A 24841-nucleotide genomic window follows, 5' to 3' on the forward strand; every position below is an offset into this window, starting at 1 on the left:
CACGAATTGTGAAAATTTTTGTTCTAATTCTGTGAAGAATGCCATTGGTAGTTTGACAGGAGTTGCGCTGAATCTGTAGATTGCTTTGGGTAGTACTGTCACTTTCACAGTATTGATTCTTCCAATCCAAAAATATGGTATATTTCTCCACCTGTTTATATCATCTTTGATTTCTTTCATCAGTGTTTTATAGTTTTCTGAGTACAAGTCTTTTGCCTTCTTAGGTAGGTTTACTCCTAGGTATTTTATTCTTTTTGTTGCAATGGTAAATGGGAGTATTTCCTTAATTTCTCTTTCTGAATTTTCGTTGTCAGTGTATAGGAATGCCAGAGATTTCTGTGCATTAATTTTGTATCCTGCAACCTTACCAAATTCACTGATTAGTTCTAGTAGTTTTCTGGTGGTACCTTTAGGATTTTCTATGTATAGTATCATGTCATCGGCAATGACAGTTTTACTTCTTCTTTTCCAATTTGTATTCCTTTTATTGCTTTTTCTTCTCTGATTGCTGTGGCTAGGACTTCTAAAACTATGTTGAACAAGAGTGGCGAGAGTGGACATCCTTGTTTTGTTCCTGATCTTAGTGGAAATGCTTTCAGTTTTTCACCATTGAGAATGATGTTTGCTGTGGGTTTGTCGTATATGGCCTTATTATGTTGAGGTAGGTTCCCCCTATGCCCATTTTCTGGAGAGTTTTTATCATAAATGGGTGTTGAATTTTGTCAAAAGCTTTTTCTGCATCTATTGAGATGATCATATGGTTTTTCTCCTTCAATTTGTTAATATGGTGTATCACACTGATCGATTTGTGTATATTGAAGAATCCTTGCATCCCTGGGATAAATCCCACTTGATCATGGTGTATGATCCTTTTAATGTGCTGTTGGATTCTGTTTGCTAGTATTTTGCACAAAAACATAAATATAGACCAACGGTACAGGATAGAAAGCCCAGAGATAAACTCATGCACATATGGTCACCTAATTTACAACAAAGGAGGCAAGAACATACAATGGAGAAAAGACAGCCTCTTCAATAAGTGGTGCTGGGAAAACTGGACAGCTACATGTAAAAGAATGAAATTAGAACACTCCTTAACACCATACACAAAAATAAACTCCAAATGGATTAAAGACTTAAATGTAAGATCAGACACCTTAAAACTCTTAGAGGAAAACACAGGAAGAACACTCTGACATAAACCACAGCAAGACCTTTTTTGATCCACCTCCTAGAGTAACAGAAATAAAAACAAAAATAAACAAATGGGACTTAATTAAACTTAAAAGCTTTTGCACAGCAAAGGAAACCATAAAAAAGACAGCCCTCAGAATGGGAGAAAATATTTGCAAGTGAAACAACAAAGGATTCATCTCCAAAATACACAAACAGCTCATGGAGCTCAATATCAAAAAGACAAACAATCCAGTTAAAAAATGGGTGGAAGACCTAACTAGACATTTCACCAGGGAAGGCATACAGATGGCCAAGAGGCACATGAAAAGATGCTCAACATCACTAATTATTAGAGAAATGCAAATCAAAACTACAATTGGATATCACCTCACACCAGTCAGAATGGCCATCATCAAAAAATCTACAAACAATAAATGCTGGAGAGGGTGTGGAGAAAAGGGAACCCTCCTGCACTGTTGGTGGGAATGTAAATTGATACAGCCACTATGGAGGACAGTTTGGAGGTTCCTTAAAAAACTAAAAATAGAACTACCATATGGTCCAGCAATCCCACTACTGGGCAGATACCCTGAGAAAACCATAATTCAAAAAGAGTCATGCACCACAATGTTCACTGCAGCACTATTTACAACAGGACCTAGAGTCTGTTGTACAGAGTGAAGTAAGTCAGAAAGAAAAACAAATACTGTATGCTAACACATATATATGGAATCTAAAAAAAAAAAAAATGGTACTGATGAACCTAGTTGCAGGGCAGGAATAAAGAGACAGACATAGAAAATGCACTTGAGGATGTGGGGTGGGAGGGTGAAGCTGGGGCGGAGTGAGAGTAGCATCGACATGTATACACTACCGAATGTAAAATAGTTGGCTGGTGGGAAGCAGCCGCATAGCACAGGGTGATCAGCTTTGCGATGACCTAGAGGGGTGGGATAGGGAGAGTGGGAGGGAGGCTCAAGAGGGAGGAGATATGGGGACATGTGTGTGCATATGGCTGACTCGCTCTGTTGTGCAACAGTATTGTGAAGCAATTATACTCCAATAAAGATCTATTAAAAAAAATCAAACTACACACAAGTAACATCACTGAGAATTTCCTGCTCTGGAAAAGTATACGCGACCCTTAGTCAAGGCGCTTCATCAGCTTCCCCTTCCCCCGGGGAACAGTCTATGACTTCAAATCCATCAAGAGCTGAAGAAGCTTCCCTGACTAAGCCTGTCAGGTGGAAAGAGATAAGCTCTATGAAGCTCTTTTGTTTCTTCTCTGCTACATATGTTCACTGCGCTATACAGCCACACAGCATACACATAAAACGATAGCCTGATGAAGTTCAACGTATTTGCCAGGATCCATACCGCTCATATTGCCCCTTAGCTGAAGGCTGTGGTTCTCTAAAGGATGGTATTAATAGAAGAGATACTGTTGCTGCCATGTGGTAAAACTAAGATGCGCAAGGCCCAGGGCAATGACAGGACCATTTGTACTTTCTTTGATGTAACTGCCATGAGATGGAATACGTAATAGACTCAGAACCAGAAGACCCAGGTTTGAAACACAGCCTTGTGTTTTGGTAGTGACGTGATCTTGCCTACATTACTTACGTTCTACCCCTTTATTATTATTATTATTGTTTTTTTAAAACGATCTTTTTTTTTTGGCCACGCCGCGCAGCATGCGGGATCTTAGTTCCCCAACCAGGGATTGAACCTGTGCCCCTGCATTGGAAGCATGGAGTCTTAACAATTGGACCACCACAGAATTCCATGCCCCTTTTAACATGAGGGTTGTTGTGAGGATTTTAAAAAGGATAATGTCTGTGAAAACATTTAAATTACTGTAGGATGTAGCAACTTACCTGGGTAAGAAAAAGAAGCCTCAGTTCTGGGGCTCTCTGGCCTGAAAAATCCCATCCACACAGTTTGGATGGCCGGGCGCAGTGGGCAGAGCTTGGAGTTAGAGGTAAGGTATGCGAATGAACAAAAGGGGCTTCCTGAACTCGGAGCTCAAGGCCTTAGAACATTCCTAATCTCTCAGTTGAGTGTAAGCTCCCAAGGCAGACTCCCCTTGGGAGTTCTCGGTGGGAGTCCAGCCATCGGTTAGGAGAGAGACGGAGTTGAGCCAGACAGCCCCATCTATTAATGGGAGCCCTTGCCACATGACTACCTAGCGACGCTGTGTTTAGACTGGATGAGGCCCGAGCGAAACGGAAGGGGCAGTAGGTGCAGACCGGGAAAGCAACGCTCAGCCAAGGGCCTGCTGGGCCTCCAGGCAGGGTCAGTATGTACCACAAGGGGCCGCAGGCACAGCTTGTTCCTGTTGTACCTTCGGACCAAGGTGGCCCAGACCAGGAGAAGAACCCCCTAGTCACTAAAGGGAGAGATGCTATCCTTGTGACAATCCACTAAGACTGCAGCACTACTTCTCTGGGAGATAAACAAGGCTGACACAAAGACTGAGAAGGTGAGCGCTCTGCCTCGGTCACGGTCATCCAAATCTTTCAAGATCGGACAGGACACTGTCTCCCCATCTGTGCTGAGAGCACTAATCCCATAAAACGCCCCGAGAAAAAGTCTTCCTGATATCAAATTTTAAAAGCATTTACTACATTCTTCAACTAGGAGGGTCACACTGCCCCTGTATACGCTTGAAAGGCCCTGAAAAGTCTTGCAGCTAAAAAAAAAAAGATCTAACTTTGTTTAACCAAACTTCTTTTAATAGGCAACATTATCTGGTGGTTAAGAATGGGGGTGGAGGTGCGGTCTAGAGCCAGGCTTTGAACCTTCTGTTCCTCCACTCACTAGCTGTGTGAGTGTGGGCAAGCTAATCTCCCTGGCTCAGTTTCTGTACCTGTGGAATGGGAATAATATTGATAATATACCTTCCTCATGGTGTTTCTCATAAAAGTGAAATGAACGAATAAGTACAAATCGTTGAGAACAGGGCCTGGAATACAGAAAGCACTGAATAAATATTAGCTATTTTAATTTGCATTATTATTATCTGATGATTAAATATCTCGTGGTTTTTTATGAGTGACACCTATTTATATGCTAAGCAACCTGTGTCCCACGGAACAGGGAAAATCAGGTGTAGCCCAAAAAGCCTAACGTAGGAATCAGAGTTTCAGTCTCCGATAACAACTTACCCTTCCTGCCTCTGCTCCTTATTTATAAAAGTAAGGTCATTAGACTAGTTGATCCTTCCAGCTACAAGAGTCTAAGAAAGAGGCATAGAACCATTAAACCCAGCGGCCCTGACCCAGTCCTGGATCCAACCTGGGTGCTCTAAGGTTCTACCTTCCAGAGACCTTGTTCAGATTTAAAGCTGCCATTGCAGGACTTCGGGTTAAAAAGCTGGATGCTGCTCACCAAGATGGCTATGGAAACTGCCTTCTGCCACCTCCCCCCAGAGCTCTGAAGCTCTCAGAGGGGAATCAAACTGGCAGCACTTACAGTGGCAGCAGCGCCGCCTGCCCCCTCCAAAGGAGCCGTCGACACCCCCAGTCCCCTCTGCCTCAGTTTCTGGCACCAAAGCATCACTCCGGTTTCCCCTCCTGTGGTCTCCAGGGCTCAGAGGGAGCCTGGACCTGTCTACTGGTCATTCTGCTTATCCTGGATCTCGCCAGCTCCTTCCAAGGCCGACCCCTTCTTCGAGGCTTTCTCATTTGTACAGAGCTCCAGGCTGTCATTTCAGACCCCCATCTATGCTCAGTCTTATTGACATATCTCAAACCTGGACCTTACCCTTGGAGTCCACTCTGTCCCGGCAGGAAAAAGGTGCTGCTTCTGCCCCTGAGGGTGTACTGTCCATGCCTCTGCTTCTCCCTAGCTCAGTCCTTTGGAATTCTCTAGAATGTCAAATGGCCATGCCAGTTTGCATTTTACTGGTGCGTCCGTCCACCCATCTCCAGCCAGCCAATATTTATTAAATGCTTTCTACAGCCGAGCACTGTCCTAAGTTCTGTTGATGCAACACTGAGCAAAAATAGACATTCTCCCTGTTCTCATTCAACACACATTTTTGTACAGGAAAAAAGACAAACAAAAAAAAAAAAAGAAAAAGCACTGTAAATAGTGAAAAGAGCCATGAAGAAAATAAAACGAGATTATAGAATAATGGTGACAGGGAGCGGGGAATTTAGTAAGGGACAGGGGGTGGGGGTGAGGTTAGGCTTCTTAGGGGAACGGACACCTGAGCTGAGACCTGAAAGACAAGAGGACCCAGCCACGCAAAGCTCTGGTCCAGAGTATTCTCCTGGAAGCAGAGAACAGGCAGTGCACAGACCCTGCGGCCAGGACCAGCCCACGAGAGGGAGCAGGAAGTAAGGCCAGTGTGTCTGGAACAGAGTGGGTGAGACAGAGCGAGCAGGGGATTAGGCCAGAGAGGGAGGTAGGGACAGATACTGCTGGGCTTTGTGGGTCCGGATAAGGAGTCTGGATTTTGTTCTCACTGCAATAGAAAGTCACAGAAGGACCGTAAGCGGGGAGTGACGTGGTAAGTCCATCCTTCTTGGGGCTGCAACAACTATGGTATGTGATTCTCAACCAAATCCTACATTGTTTGCTCAGAATCACACCAGGGATATTAAGGGACTGGACCAGAGCGGAAGTGAAAAGTATAACAAAACCACCCAACGATATCCCTGTGAGCCTGGGAGAAATGTTGCACTATAATTTAAGAAGTTAGAATTTCATATACATTAATGGCTCTAACTAATAAGATTAAACCCTTCCTTCTGGGATTTGGCAGTGATAAGAGCTCAGGCAGTAGTGCTGTCTGAAGCCTCAGAAACCTAAAATAACATTTTTACAGAAAAAGCAGCTCACAGTAACTGACTCGCCCTGCAAAGTTAGAGAACTGGAAATGTAAAGATGGTATCTTTAACAAGTGTCATTCTACTATATTACAGCTCTTGCCAACACAGCTCTTTTATCTCTATGGTTTGTTTGTTTTTTTTTTTTTTTTTCTTTTTTTCGGTACACGGGCCTCTCACTGTTGCGGCCTCTCCCGTTGCGGAGCACAGGCTCCGGACGCGCAGGCTCAGCGGCCACGGCTCATGGGCCCAGCCGCTCCGCAGCACATGGGATCCTCCCGGACCGGGGCACGAACCCGTGTCCCCTGCATCGGCAGGCGGACTCTCAGCCACTGCGCCACCAGGGAAGCCCCAGCACAGCTTTTTGTAAAAAAAAAAACAGAACAAAAAAAACACGCACTAAAGTGAGTTTCCACTTGAAGAAATAAATCCCCAACACGGGCAACATTAGCAGCCCAGTTCCTTGCCATTGTAATAACTGATGTGGTAGGTGTTCCGAAGGTGAAAAAGCAGAGCATCTCTTTCTAATCCTGACAGACATCCTCCCCTGTTCACTGATCCTTTATCTTGGAGTGAACACCTGCGTGGGGAAATCAATTCCTGGTGTGTTCTTGATAAGAATGCATCTTTCCAGGGGTAACGGCAGGGACAAGATCTCTTTAGCAGACATTGTTTGTGAACCCACGCCCAGTTTCTCTGTACCTTTGAAACTGGGAAAAGTGTGTGTGCCCCTGGCAATCATGTTCAGCAAATGCACTGAAAGCAGAAGCACAGTCACTAATAGAGAGGGACAGTCAGCAATTATCCTGATGGTGAGAGCCCCTGTGATGACAGGTGCCGGGAGCGAACACGGATGGCACGCAGGGCGGGCCAGGCTTTCGTGCCTGTGTGTGTACGTGTGCTCCAGGTGAGCGCCTTGAAGGAGCTGGTTTTCCTCCGTCTCCTGGAGAAGAAATACAGATTGGTCCTCCTCTCAAATCCCCCACGCCCGACCTAGATTACTCTTTTACCTTTAATCTCTTTAAGACTTGCGTGGAGGCTACCTTGTAATAAAATGATTCTAGATTTATATCACCCATGGATGACAGTTCTATCTCCCCCAATAGGCTGTAAAATCCTCCAAGTTCGAGTCATCTCTTTTGCTCTTCACTCATCCATTATATAAAAACTTCCAACAGTGCAGAAGGGAGTGAAATAAAAAATTATTGTCTTCCAGCCTCGCTCCCCCACTGTTAAGTTTCTCGCATCTCCCATAAAAGTTTGTGGGTGAACTTTTGTGTTATTCAATGTTCAATCCAAAGAGCAAAACTTAGAAGAAATATGGATTGATACACAGAATTTTAAATCAGTTCCAGTTCAGGGCAGTAGACAAATAATTACAATAATCACATAATAAGGGGGTGTTGTGGACATTCCAAGGCAGATATGACCACTCACACCCCGTCCACCTCCTGGGGCTTCAGCGAGCACTGAATTTGGGTAGCAGAAGCTGCTACCCAGCGTAAGCCTGGCGAGTCCAGCTCTGTCTCTAACATGCTGGCTACTCCCTGGCCAACTGACTCCATCTCTCTGGGTCTCAGTTTCCTCTCCTACAAAGTGGGAAGGTGTTCTCTCTGGTCCTTGAATCTAGGACATTCAAGCTGATCATCGAGTAATGATAAATTCAAACAGGTATGACACAGCCAAAGTCCGAAATGTGTGTATCAGGAAGAAAATCACAGAGACAATCAATGTAACAGAGTTACCAGGAGAATACGGATGCAAATTATTATGGAGCAGTTATTATTATTATTCTTTTTACCAAATTCCTGAGCTATATTTCATAGGAAAATCCACATCTTGTTTTACCACAGAGATGCACCAAGCAATATCCACCAATTCTGAAGTTATCTTAGGACACATCAGCAACCCTTCAGAAGTAGAAACAAGCCACCCACGTTCAGTCATCTCTCAGCAATGCACGTGGCCTGCTCAACAGGCTCAGAGGGCTTGGGAATATTTTTCCAATGCTGAGAGTCACAGATAAGTTCAATAACATTCAGTAGCTATATGGTCACAAGTGAAGTGACCAGCCAACATGTGAATTCTCATATGCCACCTGGGTGACAACTAGCTACCAGGGAAGGTGTCTTCCTGCTGGTCAGTCCACATGTGTTATTCTGTTCTATACTGCTCTGACCAGGAGCACAGATAAATACCCAGAGAAGGGAGGGAGTGGGGAGAGAGGGAAAAGGTGCCGAGAGTTGGGGGAGGATGCAGCCACTGTTAAACCTCCATTCGGCAATCTGACTGCAAGCTAAAAGCAGCAAAGACACTAATGCTGGCCGAAAATCCTTGTTCTAGGGCAAAGCTGGGAAAAGGGAAGTGGCATTCACAAGTGTCTTTGCCGAACGTTCCCGCCTCTTCTCTCAGAGGCAGGAAAGACGGAGATGACGAGGACAAACCCCGGGTTAGAGAGACATGGGTTCGGCCACTACTAGACAATTATCTAATCAGTTCTGAGGCTCCATTTAGAAAGAGACAGAACAAGGCAACACACGCATTGTGCTCGTTATTACCATCCTGTGAAAATGTGGGTTTCCATGGGCTAGCGCCTGTTAAAGACAGGATCCTTAAAAAACGACAACAAGTCAAACTGAGAAATCACGCCGTGGTAAAGGAGCCATGCCTTACCTGGAAAGAATTCATGCAGCGGAGGGAGGGAGGCAATGTGGCATTGCTCCTTGACAATATCAACAGCAGCTCCAAGCAGGTTGCAGAGGGCAGGGTGAGGCTGTGGACACTGACGTCACTTTCCCACGAGCTGGCGAGCCTGAAACACACCAATATGTGCAACTTCATCATTGCATCCGGTCAGACGTATTTCAAAAATCTGATGTAAGGAGAAAACTTTTGGTTGTGGGAGAGAAAGAGCGATGTACAAGAAATAGAAATAAAATGGTTATACTAAAAATTCACAGAGAACATGTACAAGACATTTTTAGAGTGTTTTTGATAGAAAACAGACGGATTAGGCAATTTTTTTCAGGTCAACAGCTCATACTCAAAGTTTAAGAGTTGCATGAAATGCAGTCTCATTTGTGAGGGACCTATTGGGGTGGGGTGTTAAGAGCTAACACATCAAACGCTTCCTTTGTTCTACGCCCTGTTCCACATGTAGTAATCTTGTTCAACCCCCAGATAGCTATGAAATGGAACTACTGTTATCCCATTCTCCAGATGTGGAAATTCTTTCTGACCTGGATATGCCCCATGAAATACCGGGTTCTGTTTTTTTTTTCCCAGACTTTTAAAAAGTGATAGAATCCTTTTATCAATAATTCTTATAAAAGCCCCTGTTCATAATACAAACGAGAGTGAAGCTGCTCTCTTGGAAGGGAAGGGTTGGTGGAAGACCCCCGTCATCTTCCAGAGAGGCCCGTGAAGCAGCTCTGCTACTTCCTGTGGGACCTACTCGAAAATCCTCTCACCAGGGAGGGGAGAGGGAACGGAGGGCTAGAAAAGTAAAGAGACCTGTCTGAGATGAGGCAGATGTTCAGAAAACGCTGTGCTGGCTCTGAATCCTGGTTTCCTGACTTCCCATCTAGTGCTTAAAGTAAAGGGAAAATCAGGAAAGCATTATGAGAATACAATGTACTGAGAAGAGCACGGGTCTTATGCTATCAACTCTTCTATTTACTTGAGTACTTCCTGCCTGTGCCCCTACCAAAGTGTCTCTTATCACTGTCCTAATTTTGAAAGAGTAATATATGTGTATTTTAAATACATATTTTCTCTTAAAAATACACGTTTGCCTTTCCTTAAACCTCTCTCTGTAAAGGTACCTTTAACCGAACCAGTGGTGACTTCTGCAAGTTGAGAGAGCACCAGTGGTTGAGGGCATAAGGGATTTAACACTTTCTATGACGAGCCATAGCAGATGCTTTAGCTGTGTGGTCCACCAGGTTACTTAGGCTGATACATCTCTGACGTGTGGTGGGGAGTTAACTCTGCAGCACTTGCCTACTAGCTGGACTGAGATAGGACACTGTTCACTTTCCTAAAAAATGGTCTATTTCAGCAGGTGCACAGTTGAGTGCTTTTTCTGTGTTTTAAAAATTACTCTTTTCTATTGATTGGCTAAGTTATTCTTTATGCTTTTACCAAGTATATAACATTCCCAACATTTCACTGGCATGGAAGTAAAAATCTTGCTGTCTTTGGTAAAAGTCAAGTGTCGCACTAGCGCGGTGGCTTCAAGCTCATCCTCCCCTCCCCCTTCCTTAGGACCCACAACCACATGGTTACTTTCCATTCCCTGAACTGCAATATACTACACATGCTGTGTCTTGCTCATACAGTCTTCTGGGCCTAGAAGGCTGTTATCCTTACTGGTGAACTTCTGTTCATCCTGCAAGGACCACTTAGGTAACAGTTCTTAGAGACATCCTCCTGTTTCCCTTATGAGAATTAACTACCTGCTTAATACCGTACTTGTAGCTATTACAATCCTTAACCACCACCCTCCTTGCATTCTTATCTGGGCTGTGTCTACATCTCTGACTCATCCTAGATGAGACACGAGCAACCACGGCCTGTGGATTCCTCTAACTCTACAGCTAGCGTGGAAATAAAGATAAGGTTGGTGTTGCTGTTCCTCAGATACACCCAAGTATTGACTTTCTTAGTGGCTAAAAGCAATAGTGATTTTTCACTTTTATTGTATGTTCAATCAACAACTTAAGTTTTCAGAATTGATACCGCCTGCCCTATCACCCACAATAGGGCTGACTAAAGCTATTTTCATTCTGAAATTTTTTTCAGTGTCTTGAAAAGGTATTTGCTTTTTCTGAATTGGATCTCTTGCCTCAACAAGAGGAGGCCTGGAGCGTGAATGTCCCTTGGGGACTCATCTGTGAAACCCCCAAACCTAACCCTGGGTCATCATGCCGCAGACCGTCAGCAAGGGTGTCCCCCAGGACGAAGGGAACACCGCAACCTGGACCGGGGCTGCTGCAGCTCACAGTGAAGGGTCCTGCCAATCAGACATCAACTGAAGCCACTTTCACTTTTCATCATTTTCTTCTCCTCTTTTGGCAGTAATCATACTTGCAAGAGAAAGAGGAAATGGTGAATTATGCAAATAAATCGTTTCAGAACAGAGTTATATCTTGGCTTATGGTTATAACATGCTCTCCATATTGAATGCTTAAATTTGACAAGTCTTAGGCCTTAGGTTGCTTCTGACTATCATCTCATCCAGATGGCGGGCCAGGAACTCTATTGACGGTTGTTGGGTCTAATCCTACAGCAGCCCTGAAAGGCAGGCATGTTCATCCCATTTTAAAGGTGAGGAAACCAGAGGTCAGAGAGTTTAAGTGATGGTCCAGCATCATGCAGCTGGTGGGTGATGGGGCCAGGATTCACTCAAGCGAGCCCGAATTCAAAGCCTTGCTCTCTCCCCATCGTACCACACTGATCTCTGAAGACATCGTAAGTAGCATTATCCTCTCCAAACAAGCCACAAGTAGGACCTTAGTAAAGGAATCTGCCAACGCCTGTTTCTTCTGCCTTTTAACTCTTTAGCTCGTAAAAGATAGAGTTAAGAGTATCTTCATTTTTCTGTAGGAAATTATTTTATCCTTTCTAAGCTGTTACTTTATTACATATATATTCTAAAACTTGAATAAGAAAGGTGGTAAGATGGACATGGGAAAATACACCTATGTCACAGTAAGCGAAAATAGTTCTACAGTGAGAAAAAAAATTAGGAGGCAACACAAATATAAACGGTTATTTCCACGAGAGGAATATAATAACCTGTTTCTTACATTTTCTTCTTTATTCTTTCTTATTTTCCAAGTGTTATTTTTTATAATCAGAAACAAGGTAATGTTATGATGTTGATGTGATCTGTGGTGCAGACAAAGGAATGTTTAAATGCTGTTTAAAGGTATCAACATGCTGCTAAGTGCCTATGGTGTGACCTATCAAAAAGGACACTCAAATAGAAAATAAAATACATTAGCACTGCCTTGTCACTCACCAGCAAGTGATCTTGGATAAGCCAAGTTTCCTCATAAGACCTTGGAGTTTATACATAACCTAACCAATGTATCAAACCACCAACATTTACATAAAAAGGACATTCATTCCACAAATGATAACCACAGTCACAAAGAAAAAATACAATTATTAGTTATACATGTTAATTAGTCATGTTTCTCTGTAACTGTAAGTATGTGTATGGAATGTAAATCCAAAACTAGCATTTTCAATCCAATCTTAAAGTATTCTGTGATTTAACAACTTTTATCTCTGTTGAAGCTCAGAAAGGTGAAGAACATTGTACTGATCACATAGTAAGTGATGGAGAAGAAACTCAAGCATGTTCCTCTCCACCTAAATCTCATTCTTTTCTTGCTATATCATAAACAGAGCAAAAGCATAGTAGATATTTTTTAATAAATTTTATCCAAAAAAATAGAGAAGCCCAAGGGCAAATAATGGGATAAATTTTATTTATTTTTTTGCTTTACATAAATTTTATTATTAGAGTTTGAAAGCAGATATATCTGATATTTATCAAGTTTTGCAATGAGAGAAGAAAATTTTACTTACTCTGATCTAAATCCTATCTCCTGAGTCCTCTTTGGGATAAATTTTAGATATCTCAGAACATGTCATTTTTTCATACTTTGAACAGCCTTATTTTTTTAATTTTTATTTATTTATTTTTTTTGCAGTACGCGGGCCTCTCACTGTTGTGGCCTCTGCCATTGCGGAGTACAGGCTCCGGACACACAGGCTCAGCGGCCACGGCTCACGGGCCCAGCCGCTCCATGGCATGTGGGATCTTCCCGGACCGGGGCACGAACCCGTGTCCCCTGCATCGGCAGGTGGACTCTCAACCACTGTACCACCAGGAAAGCCCTGAACAGCCTTATTTTTGACATCAGATAATCCAGCTGGACCTAATATGGCTCTCAAATCCTAATATTCATCCTATCCTATTTTTTTTTTCCTCAGTACACATTTCATTTGCCCAGGACTTATTTTTTTAGTGTTAAGACTTATAAATTTTCTGTACAATTTTAATTGCATAAAACATTACTTTAATCACATGAAACATCCATATCTGTGGAGAAAGAGAGAAAGTAATACATGAAAAATGAAAATAGCTCTTTTGGAAAGTTAGAGCTATGGGTAGGTTTTCCCCAAAACTTCAGTTAATGTTTTTAATTGTTTTTTTCTAATTAAGGAAGAAAGAAATGAGAACAGGAAGGAAAGAGAGAGAAAATTCAGTTTATCTTAATATAAGTACCAAACTCATTATGTATTATTTAGGGCATGTGTTGTTTAAGCCAGAGCTGATACTTGAGACTATCCACCCATAGCTCAAATATCAATACAAATTTCTGTTAATGATATAAACATTTTAAGAAACAGGATTCTAATAATCCATAATCTGGATTATTTCTGGTATTTCCTACAAAGACATCATAGACCTAAATCACGTTCGACCTATAAAATCAACAAGATACTTCAAACAGAATAATGAACTAAATATCAAGTGAAACCTATTTCTGTGATTTTTAAAGCACTGGGAGAGGAAAAGCCTTCCTAGGAGACCAGAGCTGTCAGCCAGGTGACCTTAGTCTAAGAGACCAAATGTGAGCAGAGGACACACCATCTTTATTTCTAAACTTCTGCCTTGACAAAATTCCCTAGAGAAGCAGCTATGGCCTTTCTATTTTTAAAGAGGCAATGAGAAGGAGAAAAAAAGTCATTTTCCATCACTTCTAACAAAAATAGTGAAACTGAGAATGAATCAAACACCCATCAATATTAAGAACCTGAGAAAATAGAAAGGTGATACAGTCTTCTAGGAAACAGAGAGGTCATTTAATGTAACAAAGGCAAAAATGACAAATAGAGATCATATAACACCTCTGCCAAAAATTACAATTATATCAAAAGAGTCCAACACACTGTAATACGGTATAAAAGAGCTCAACTTGAAAATATTTAACTTAAATCTCATGTTTCTCATATTTTAGTAGTTGATTTGGACACTTCAGTCCTAGAAAGACCTAAAAAGGCAAACAGCCTTTATTAATGATGTTGAAATATAATATTGTTTATACCTGTAGATTCTTAAAATTCAGTTTCAAAGCTTTAACAATGATAATCTCATTAACGTAAGCTGTCAAAATACCAAATCAGGCAAATGACCAAAACTTAGTGCTAGAATCATTAAAAACATACAACCATTTAACACATAATTTGGACAAAGAGTCAAAAATTTTTAAATTCTTATATTGTCAACAACACAAAATTCTGCAACAACTAAATGTACTGGCATATCTGTTATAATAAGCTGTATTAACTCCATCATATTTAAATATTTTAAAACGACTAATTCGTAAAAATAGAACTTGAAAAATGCACATACCAACTACTGCTTATAAATTTCAAAATAAGGTCCATTAAGTGATGCACAGTATTTCTTTGAAATTACAGTGTTTTCTTTGAAAAATCACAGGAAAAAAGTGAGCTTTTTAAATCACAAATGTCAAAACAGTCCTTCAACTCTCTTTGAATTAAAGGGCTCTTGAGAGAAGAGATTTTGGTACACAATTCCTGAAAGCTATGGCTTTCAAACTTTGCTCCTAAGACCTATAAGCTTATCAAGAGAGAGATATAAACTTCTTTCTCTCTCCCATGCATCAGAAAGCACGGGGAAAATGGTTCTGCTTAAATAAGATACCAACAAGGCAATCTCAAAATTAAGTGTATTAATTCATGCCAAAAAATAATAAGAGATTTTGCTTTTTGTAAATGACCGTAATATTGCAAGATACCAGTTGTTGAGCACATCGGACTGGCATTATCCTTATCACTAAAAAAGAGAACTGACCCTACGAACATGCCTGCCAGAAACTTCATACTTAGAAGTAATATCATTAGAGATGTCATAATTTAAAGAAGTCCATCTAAAGAGGACAGTTAGTCCTTCAGATTTTTTGAAACTGTAGAAAATGTCAAGTATACAAGGATATTTGGAGGAAAATAAATTTAAAAACTTATACCATATTCAAAATTAAAGTCAAGATGTGTTAATGGCATAAGTGTAAAAAACAAATCTATAAAAAAGAATCTTTCCAGAAAAATCTAAGAAACTACAACAAACTCATAAGCCATAAGGGCTTTATTTTTTTTTAATGGTATTGTTAATAAACAAAAAATCTTTAAAAATCACAGGCAGAGGGCATAAACCACTGTAATAGAAAGAACTACTACATATTTATAAAAGGAGGACAAAGGATACAAATTCATTTTTTAAAAGGCTTTCAAGTAGCAATTTCCAAACCATTTGAACGTCACAGGTTTCCGTGATAATATGATTAAAACTATGAAGTCTCTCCCTACAACGGTGTTTTTTTTATTTTTATTTTTTGCGGTACGCAGGCCTCTCTCTGTTTTGGCCTCTCCAACTGCGGAGCACAGGCTCCAGACGCGCAGGCTCAGCGGCCATGGCTCATGGGCCCAGCCGCTGCATGGCACGTGGGATCTTCCCGGACTGGGGCACGAACCCGTGTCCCCTGAATCGGCAGGCAGACTCTCAACTACTGCACCACCAAGAAAGCCCTCAAAGGTGTTTATTTATACAAAGAAAATTTTGCACAGAATTTTGATTGTTTCTCAGACCACCGAATTCCCCAAGCCCATTCATGCCCTCCTTTCATATATACATGAAATCATACAATATATGAACTTATTTTTCCTGGCTTCTTTCACTTAGCATAATGTTTTTAAGATTCATGGACCTCAGCATAAGAACCACTGTTTTTTAGGTCAAAATCTGATTTCTAATTTACCATATTTGATAACATATTTTAAAAGTTCCAACTAATTATACATCATTGTATTTGTGTTAGCATATTTTAGTAAGTATAACCAGTTAGAAAAAAATTGTGAAGCATTTTAAAGAGAAAGTTTCCTGGTTCACATTTGTATCTCGATCCATTACCAGAGGAAGTTAGTTGAAAAGGAGACTGAGAAATGCATTTCCAATCCTTTAACCACTTTCCTGAGTAACTGAAGTCAATGTATGAGGTTGGGATGTAATAAATTAGGTCCACTCTGATGACATTCTCATAAATAAACCTCACACTGGGGCTCCCTAGCTTCCCTGTCCCATCAGGTGCCACCGCAGCCAACACGTCCACTGATCAACGCTACCTACTCTGTCCCACAGTTTAAGTCCTTTGCCGATGTGGATGGAAAAGTGCTTATGATGCATGAAGTACAAAGCAATGGATTAAGACTTCTTCTTTTATTATTTCCTAGACCTGGTATATTTCCTAGACCTGGTATAACAAACAGGTTATCTTCATTTCTCAGTTCAAATCGGTTGGCAGTGACAGTGTTGAGACGTTCAGTGAAAACACATTTGGTCTCAGCAGAGAAGAGAGAGATGATCTATCGGAGCTGTATCAGCCCGTGGCTTCAGAAGGGGTGTTTCCTGGTGGTTTGCACCATCCACCCCTCCTCTCCCTTGCCTTTACTGAATACCGTCATCTTCAGCGTCCCTGGCTACTCTTTATAACTCTTCCTAAGTCCACTCTCAGATGGCCTTCTCTTGAAAATCCAGACACTCTTCCTTCACGAGAGGGCAGCTGGCAATGGTGTAACTCATTTAGATGAATCAGGCCTGGCCAATCTTGGTATCCCAGCTATTAGTAACTGGACTGCATGACCCTATATCACAAGTGGCTCTCTCTGATTCATCATAAGATACATCCTGATGACTAAAACTTCTGTCCCTCTATGAGGAGAGATGAGAATCCAAATGTCAAGATCACTAACTTACACATGTCAAAGTAACTCTGGTAACGTGAAAGCCCAGATGGCCACACCCATTTCAGGTAAGGTCAGAGAATCAATTTCCAAGTTATCTTGCATAGAGAAAATTCACTTCTACCAACTTAAATTCAATTCCCCTGTAACAATTTGACTCTTCTGTACCTTAATAAAATGAATATAAACCATAAGATCTACCAGGTCAGGCCACAGAGTCTCCTAAATTTTATATCTATCATTTACCCATTAGCGCACCCTAAAGAGATGTGATTATGGAGACTGGCAAGTATACTCCAAAGTTCTATTCAAAGGTTTTATGGATTAAGAAGTATCCCCTAGGTGAGCACCTTGAGTCAAAGAGGGAAATGTTTGACTAAATTTTTCCAAGGCAAAATTTTTCCAAGGCAGAAAGAGATCTTGTTAAATGAAAGCTTTTGGAACCTGAGAGCAATTTCACTGAAACCCCCAAAGGCCACAATTTTTTTTAATTATTAAATATATAGTTTCCCTTTCCTTGCCACCATACCCTTGAAATGAGCTATCTCTGATAGCTGGCTTTCACTATTTTACATTCTGTTCATTTTGGAGAGACTATTCTCAATATTTGGGACCAAAGTATGAAAAAGACACTGAAAATGTGGGTAATCATCCCTGTATAAATGTGTGTGTAAGTGGGGGTGGGAATGGGGTATTAAATGTGGGATACTCAAGACATCAGTATTCTGGAAAGGTTTTCAAGTTATTCTCAGGAGCTGATGAAAGGCAGTTAAGCACCTGAATTTACTGACATTAGGGGAGCTACAAAAGCTAACTTGTCTTTTTTTTTTTTTTAGCAGCAATACAACACAATGTGAATAGAAAAATGTTGCCATCCTATGAACAAATTTATACTATAATAAGAAATTATCTGTGAATGTTAAAATGAGGAAAGCTTGCATTTTGTAGCCTAAGAAATAGGAAGATAGCAACACAATGCTTCTTGATGGTCCAACCAGAAAAGCTTTTGTTTAATACTTTACTTTAAAATAACAAAATATATTTCATTTATAACCAAAGTTTTTTTGTTAAATTATTATTACTTACTTTTTATCTTATATTGGGGTATAGCTGATCTACAGTGTTGTATTAGTTTCAGGTGTACAGCAAAGTGGCTCAGTTATGCATATACTTATATCCATTCTTTTTAAGATTCTTTTCCCATTTAGGTTATTACAGAATACTGAGTACAGTTCCCTGTGCTATACAGTTGTTGATTGTCTATTGTGTATATAGTAGTGTGTATATGTTAAACCCAAACTCCTATTTATCCCTCCCCACAACCTTTCTCCTTTGGTAACCATAAGTTCGTTTTCTACATATTTTCTGAGTCTGTTTCTGTTTTGTAAATAAGTTCATTTGTATCACCTTTTTAGATTCCACATATAAGTGATGCCATATGATATTTGTCTCTTCTCTGTCTCACTTACTTCACTTAGTATGATAATCTCTAAGTCCATCCATGTTGCTGCAAATGGCATTACTTCATTGTTTTTAATGGCTGAGTAATATTCTATTGTATATATGCACCACATCTTCTTTATCCACTCCTCTGTCAATGGACATTTAGGTTGCTTCCATGTCCAGGCTATTGTAAATAGTGCTACTATTACATTGGGGTGCATGTATCTTTTTGAATTATGGTTTTCTCCAGATATATGCCGAGGAGTGGGATTGCTGGATCATATGGTAACTCTATTTTTAGTTTCTTAAGGAACCTCCATACTGTTCTCCATAGTGGCTGCACCAATTTACATTCCCACCAACAGTGAAGGAGGGCTCCCTGTTCTCCACACAGTCTCTGGCATTTATTGTTTGTAGACTTTCTGATGATGGTCATTCAGACTGGGGTGAAGTGATACCTCACTGTAGTTTTGATTTGCATTTCTCTAATAATTAGTGATGTTGAGCATCTTTTCATATGCCTCTTGGCCACCTGTATGTCTTCTCTGAAAAAATGTCTGTTTAGCTCTTCTGCCCTTTTTTTCTTTTTTTACATCTTTATTGGAGTATAATTGCTTTACAATGGTGTGTTAGTTTCTGCTTTATAACAAAGTGAATCAGTTATACATATACATATGTTCCCATATCTCTTCCCTCTTGCATCTCCCTCCCTCCCACCCTCCCTATCCCACCCCTCTAGGTGATCACAAAGCACGGAGCTGATCTCCCTGTGCTATGTGGCTACTTCCCACTAGCTATCTATTTTATGTTTGGTAGTATATATATGTCCATGCCACTCTCTCACTTTGTCACAGCTTACCCTTCCCCTTCCCCATATCCTCAAGTCCATTCTCTAGTAGATCTGTGTCTTTACTACTGTCTTACCACTAGGTTCTTCATGACATTATTTTTTCTTAAATTCCATATATATGTGTTAGCATACGGTATTTGTCTTTCTCTTTCTGACTTACTTAACTCTGTATGACAGACTCTAGGTCCATCCACATCACTACAAATAGCTCAATTTCGTTTCTTTTTATGGCTGAGTAATATTCCATTGTATATATATGCCACATCTTCTTTATCCATTCATCTGATGGACACTTAGGTTGTTTCCATCTCCTGGCTATTGTAAATAGAGCTGTAATGAATATTTTGGTACATGACTCTTTGAATTATGGTTTTCTCAGGGTATATGCCCAGTAGTGGGATTGCTGGGTCATATGGTAGTTCTATTTGTAGTTTTTTAAGGAACCTCCATACTGTTCTCCATACTGGCTGTACCAATTCACATTCCCACCAGCAGTGCAAGAGTGTTCCCTTTTCTCCACACCCTCTCCAGCATTTATTGCTTCTACATATTTTGATGACGGCCATTCGGACTGGTGTGAGATGATATCTCATTGTAGTTTTGATTTGCATTTCTCTAATGATTAATGATGTTGAGCATTCTTTCATGTGTTTGTTGGCAGTCTGTATATCTTCTTTGGAGAAATGTCTATTTAGGTCTTCTGCCCATTTTTGGATTGGGTTGTTTGTTTTTTTGTTATTGAGCTGCATGAGCTGCTTGTAAATTTTGGAGATTAATCCTTTGTCAGTTGCTTCATTTGAAAATATTTTCTCCCATTCTGAGGGTTGTTTTCTGGTCTTGTTTATGGTTTCCTTTGTGGTGCAAAAGCTTTGAATTTTCATTAGGTCCCATTTGTTTATTTTTGTTTTTATTTCCATTGCTCTAGGAGGTGGGCCAAAAAGGATCTTGCTGTGATTCATGTCATAGAGTGTTCTGCCTATGTTTTCCTCTAAGAGTTTGATATTTTCTGGCCTTACATTTAGGTCTTTAATCCATTCTGAGCTTATTTTTCTGTATGGTGTTAGGGACTGATCTAATCTCACACTTTTACATGTAGCTGTCCAGTTTTCCCAGCACCACTTATTGAAGAGGCTGTCCTTTCTCCACTGTACATTCCTGCCTCCTTTATCAAAGATAAGGTGACCATATGTGCGTGGGATTATCTCTGGGATTTCTATCCTGTTCCATTGATCTATATTTCTGTTTTTGGGCCAGTACCATACTGCTTTGATTTCTGTCGCTTTGTAGTATAGTCTGAAGTCAGAAAGTCTGATTCCTCCAGCCTCATTTTTCGTTCTCAAGATTGCTTTGGCTATTCGGGGTCTTTTGTGTTTCCATACCAATTGTGAAATTTTTTGTGCTAGTTCTGTGAAAAATGCCAGTGGTAGTTTGATAGGGATTGCATTGAATCTGTAGATTGCTTTGGGTAGTAGAGTCATTTTCACAATGTTGATTCTTCCAATCCAGGAACATGGTATATGTCTCCATCTATTTGTATCATATCTAATTTCTTTCATCAGTGTCTTATAATTTTCTGCATACAGGTCTTTTGTCTCCTTAGGTAGGTTTATTCCTAGATATTTTATTCTTTTTGTTGCAGTGGTAAATGGGAGTGTTTTCTTGATTTCACTTTCAGATTTTTCATCATTAGTGTATAGGAAGGCCAGACATTTCTGTTCCTTAATTTTTTATCCTGCTACTTTACCAAATTCATTGATTAGCTCTAGTAGTTTTCTGGTAGCATCTTTAGGATTCTCTATGTATAGTATCATGTCATCTGCAAACAGTGACAGCTTTACTTCTTCCTTTCTGATTTGGATTCCTTTTATTTCCTTTTCTTCTATGATTGCTGTGCCTAAAACTTCCAAAACTATGTTGAATGAGAGTGTGCAACTTTGTCTTGTTCCAGATCCTAGTGAAAATGCTTTCAGTTTTTCACCATTGAGGACGATGTTGGCTGTGGGTTTGTCATATATGGCCTTTATTATGTTGAGGAAAGTTCCCTCTATGCCTATTTTCTGTAGGGTTTTTATCATAAATGGGTGTTGAATTTTGTCGAAAGCTTTCTCTGCGTCTATTGAGATGATCATATGGTTTTTCTCCTTCAATTTGTTACTATGGTGTATCATGTTGATTGATTTACATATATTGAAGAATCCTTGCATTCCTGGGATAAATCCCACTTGATCATGGTGTATGATCCTTTTAATGTGCTGTTGGATTCTGTTTACTAGTATTTTGTTGACGATTTTTGAATCTATGTTCATCAGTGATATTGGCCTGTAGTTTTCTTTCTTTGTGACATCCTTGTCTGGTTTTGGTATCAGGGTGATGCTGGCCTCGTAGAATGAGTTTGGGAGTGTTCCTCCCTCTGCTATATTTTGGAAGAGTTTGAGAAGGATAGGTGTTAGCTCTTCTCTAAATGTTAGCTCTTTTCTAAATGTTTGATAGAATTCGCCTATGAAGCCATCTGGTCCTGGGTTTTTGTTTGTTGGAAGATTTTTAATCACAGTTTCAATTTCAGTGCTTGTGATTGGTTTGTTCAAATTTTCTATTTCTTCCTGATTCTGTCTTGGCAGTTTGTGCATTTCTAAGAGTTTGTCCATTTCTTCCAGGTTGTCCATTTTATTGGCATAGAGTTGCTTGTAGTAATCTCTCATGATCGTTTGTATTTCTGCAGTGTCCGTTGTTACTTCTCCTTTTTCATTTCTAATCCTATTGATTTGAGTCTTCTCCCTTTTTTTCTTGATGAGTCTGGCTAATGGTTTATCTATTTTGTTTATCTTCTCAAAGAACCAGCTTTTAGTTTTATTGATCTTTGCTATCGTTTCCTTCATTTCTTTTTCATTTATTTCTGATATAATCTTTATGATTTCTTTCCTTCTGCTAATTTTGGGGTGTTTTGCTCTTCTTTCTCTAATTGTTTTAGCTGCAAGGTTAGGTTGTTTATTCCAGATGTTTCCTGTTCTTAAGGTAGTATTGTATTGCTATAAACTTCCCTCTTAGAACAGCTTTTGCTGCATCCCATAGGTTTTGGGTCGTCGTGTCTCCACTGTCATTTGTTTCTAGGTATTTTTTGATTTCCTCTTTGATCTCTTCAGTGATCACTTCGTTATTAAGCAGTGTATTGTTTCGCCTCCATGTGTTTGTAGTTTTTACAGATCCTTTCCTGTAATTGACATCTAGTCTCATAGCATTGTGGTCGGAAAAGATACTTGATACAGTTTCAATTTTCTTAACTTTACCAAGGATTGATTTGTGAGCCACGATATGATCTATCCCAGATAATGTTCCATGAGCACTTGAGAAAAATGTGTATTCTGTTGATTTTGGATGGAATGTCCTATACATATCAATTAAGTCCATCTTGTTTAATGTATCATTTAAAGCTTGTGTTTCCTTATTTATTTTCATTTTGGATGACCTGTCCATTGGTGAAAGTGGGGTGTTAAAGTCCCCTACTATGAATGTGTTACTGTCAATTTCCCCTTTTATGGCTGTTAGTATTTGCCTTATGTATTGAAGTGCTCCTATGTTGGGTGCATAAATATTTAGAATTGTTGTATCTTCTTCTTGGATTGATCCCTTGATCATTATGTAGTGTCCTTCTTTGTCTCTTGTAATAGTCTTTATTTTAAAGTCTATTTTGTCTGATATGAGAATTGCTACTCCAGCTTTCTTCTGGTTTCTATTTGCATGGAATATCTTTTTCCATCCCCTTACTTTCAGTCGGTATGTGTCTCTAGGTCTGAAGTGGGTCTCTAGTAGACAGCAAATATATGGGTCTTGTTTTTGTATCCGTTCAGCCAATCTGTGTCTTTTGCTGGGAGCATTTAGTCCATTTACATTTAAGGTAATTATCGATATGTATGCTCCTATTCCCATTTTCTTAATTGTTTTGGGTTTGTTATTGTAGGTCTTTTCCCTCTCTTGTGTTTCTTGCCTAGAGAAGTTCCTTTAGCAGTTGTTGTAAAGCTGGTTTGGTGGTGCTGAACTCTCTCAGCTTTTGCTTGTCTGTAAAGGTTTTAATTTCTCCATCAAATCTGAATGAGATCCTTGCTGGGTAGAGTAATCTTGGTTGCAGGTTCTTCTCCTTCATCACTTTAAATATGTCCTGCCAGTCCCTTCTGGCTTGCAGAGTTTCTGCTGAAAGATCAGCTGTTAACCTTATGGGGATTCCCTTGTGCGTTATTTGTTGTTTTTCCCTTGCTGCTTTTAATGTGTTTTCTTTGTATTTAATTTTTGACAGTTTGATTAATATGTGTCTTGGCGTGTTTCTCCTTGGATTTATCCTGTATGGGATTCTCTGTGCTTCCTGGAGTTGATTAACTAGTTCCTTTCCCATATTAGGGAAGTTTTCAACTATAATCTCTTCAAATATTTTCTCAGTCCCTTTCTTTTTCTCTTCTTCTTCTGGAACCCCTATAATTCGAATGTTGGTGCATTTAATGTTGTCCCAGAGGCCTCTGAGACTGTCCTCAGTTATTTTCATTCTTTTTTCTTTATTCTGCTCTCCAGTAGTTATTTCCACTATTTTATCTTCCAGGTCACTTATCCGTTCTTCTGCCTCAGTTATTCTGCTATTGATCCCATCTATTTTTAATTTCATTTATTGTGTTGTTCATCGTTGCTTGTTTCATCTTTAGTTCTTCTAGGTCCTTGTGAAATGTTTCTTACATTTTGTCTATTCTATTTCCAAGATTTTGGATCATCTTTACTATCATTATTCTGAATTCTTTTTCAGGTAGACTGCCTATTTCCTCTTCATTTGTTAGGTCTGGTGGGTTTTTATCTTGCTCCTTCATCTACTGTGTGTTTTTCTGTCTTCTCATTTTGCTTATCTTACTGTGTTTGAGGTCTCCTTTTTGCAGGCTGCAGGTTTGTAGTTCCCATTGTTTTTGGTGTCTGTCCCCAGTGGCTAAAGTTGGTTCATTGGGTTGTGTAGGCTTCCTGGTGGAGGTGACTAGTGCCTGTGTTCTGGTGGATGAGGCTGGATCTTGTCTTTCTGGTGGGCAGGTCCACATGTGGTGTTGTGTTTTGGGATGTCTGTGGACTTATTATGATTTTATGCAGCCTCTCTGCTAATGGGTGGGGTTATGTTCCTGTCTTGCTAGTCGTTTGGCATAGAGTGTCCAGCACTGTAGCTTGCTGGTCGTTGAGTGAAGCTGGGTGCTGGTGTTGAGATGGAGATCTCGGAGATTTTCACCGTTTGATATTATGTGGAACTGGGAGGTCTCTTGTGGACCAGTGTCCTGAAGTTGGCTCTCCCATATCAGAGGCACAGCACTGACTCCTGGCTGCAGCACCAAGAGCCTTTCATCCACACGGCTCAGAATAAAAGGTAGAAAAAGAAGAAAAGAAAGAAAGAAAGAAAGAAAGGATGGAAGGAAGGAAGGAAGGAAAGAAAGAGGATAAAATAAAGTAAGAAAATAAAATAAAGTTATTAAAATAAAACATAATTAAGAAAAAAAATTTTTTAAAAAGAAAAAACAAAAACGGACAGATAGAACCCTAGGACAAATGGTGGAAGCAAGGCTATACAGACAAAATCTCACACAGAAACATACATATACACACTCACAAAAAGAGGAAATACGGAAAAAATAATAAATCTTGCTCTCAAAGTCCACCTCCTCAATTTGGGATGATTCGTTGT

At 40.0% G+C, this 24841-nt stretch overlaps 1 protein-coding gene and 1 pseudogene across 5 annotated transcripts in view; both read right to left on the reverse strand.

The window, feature by feature from the left end:
* Positions 1-4734, reverse strand: part of LOC111183191 (cytosol aminopeptidase pseudogene) — a 32802-nt pseudogene extending 28068 nt beyond the window's left edge.
* The window catches only part of UBE3D (ubiquitin protein ligase E3D), a 159646-nt gene that overhangs the window by 50563 nt on the left and 84242 nt on the right, over positions 1-24841 (reverse strand). For 3 of the 5 annotated variants that reach the window (XM_030763029.2, XM_022590306.3, XM_022590307.2), the window contains 2 exons: positions 8685-8823; positions 5111-6954 (listed from right to left, as the gene is read on the reverse strand). In XM_030763029.2, the coding sequence (XP_030618889.1) occupies positions 6574-6954; positions 8685-8823 (520 nt within the window). In that variant the 3' untranslated portion in view covers positions 5111-6573. Of the gene's footprint in view, positions 1-5110; positions 6955-8684; positions 8824-24841 lie in introns of those variants that run through there. The other 2 variants (XM_022590310.3, XM_022590308.3) reach the window with 1 other exon arrangement.

This window comes from Delphinapterus leucas, chromosome 12 (assembly GCF_059928025.1).
Source record: "Delphinapterus leucas isolate spDelLeu-1000000601 "Yukka" chromosome 12, BTC_Dleu_Yukka2, whole genome shotgun sequence".
NCBI classification, from domain to species: domain Eukaryota; kingdom Metazoa; phylum Chordata; class Mammalia; order Artiodactyla; family Monodontidae; genus Delphinapterus; species Delphinapterus leucas.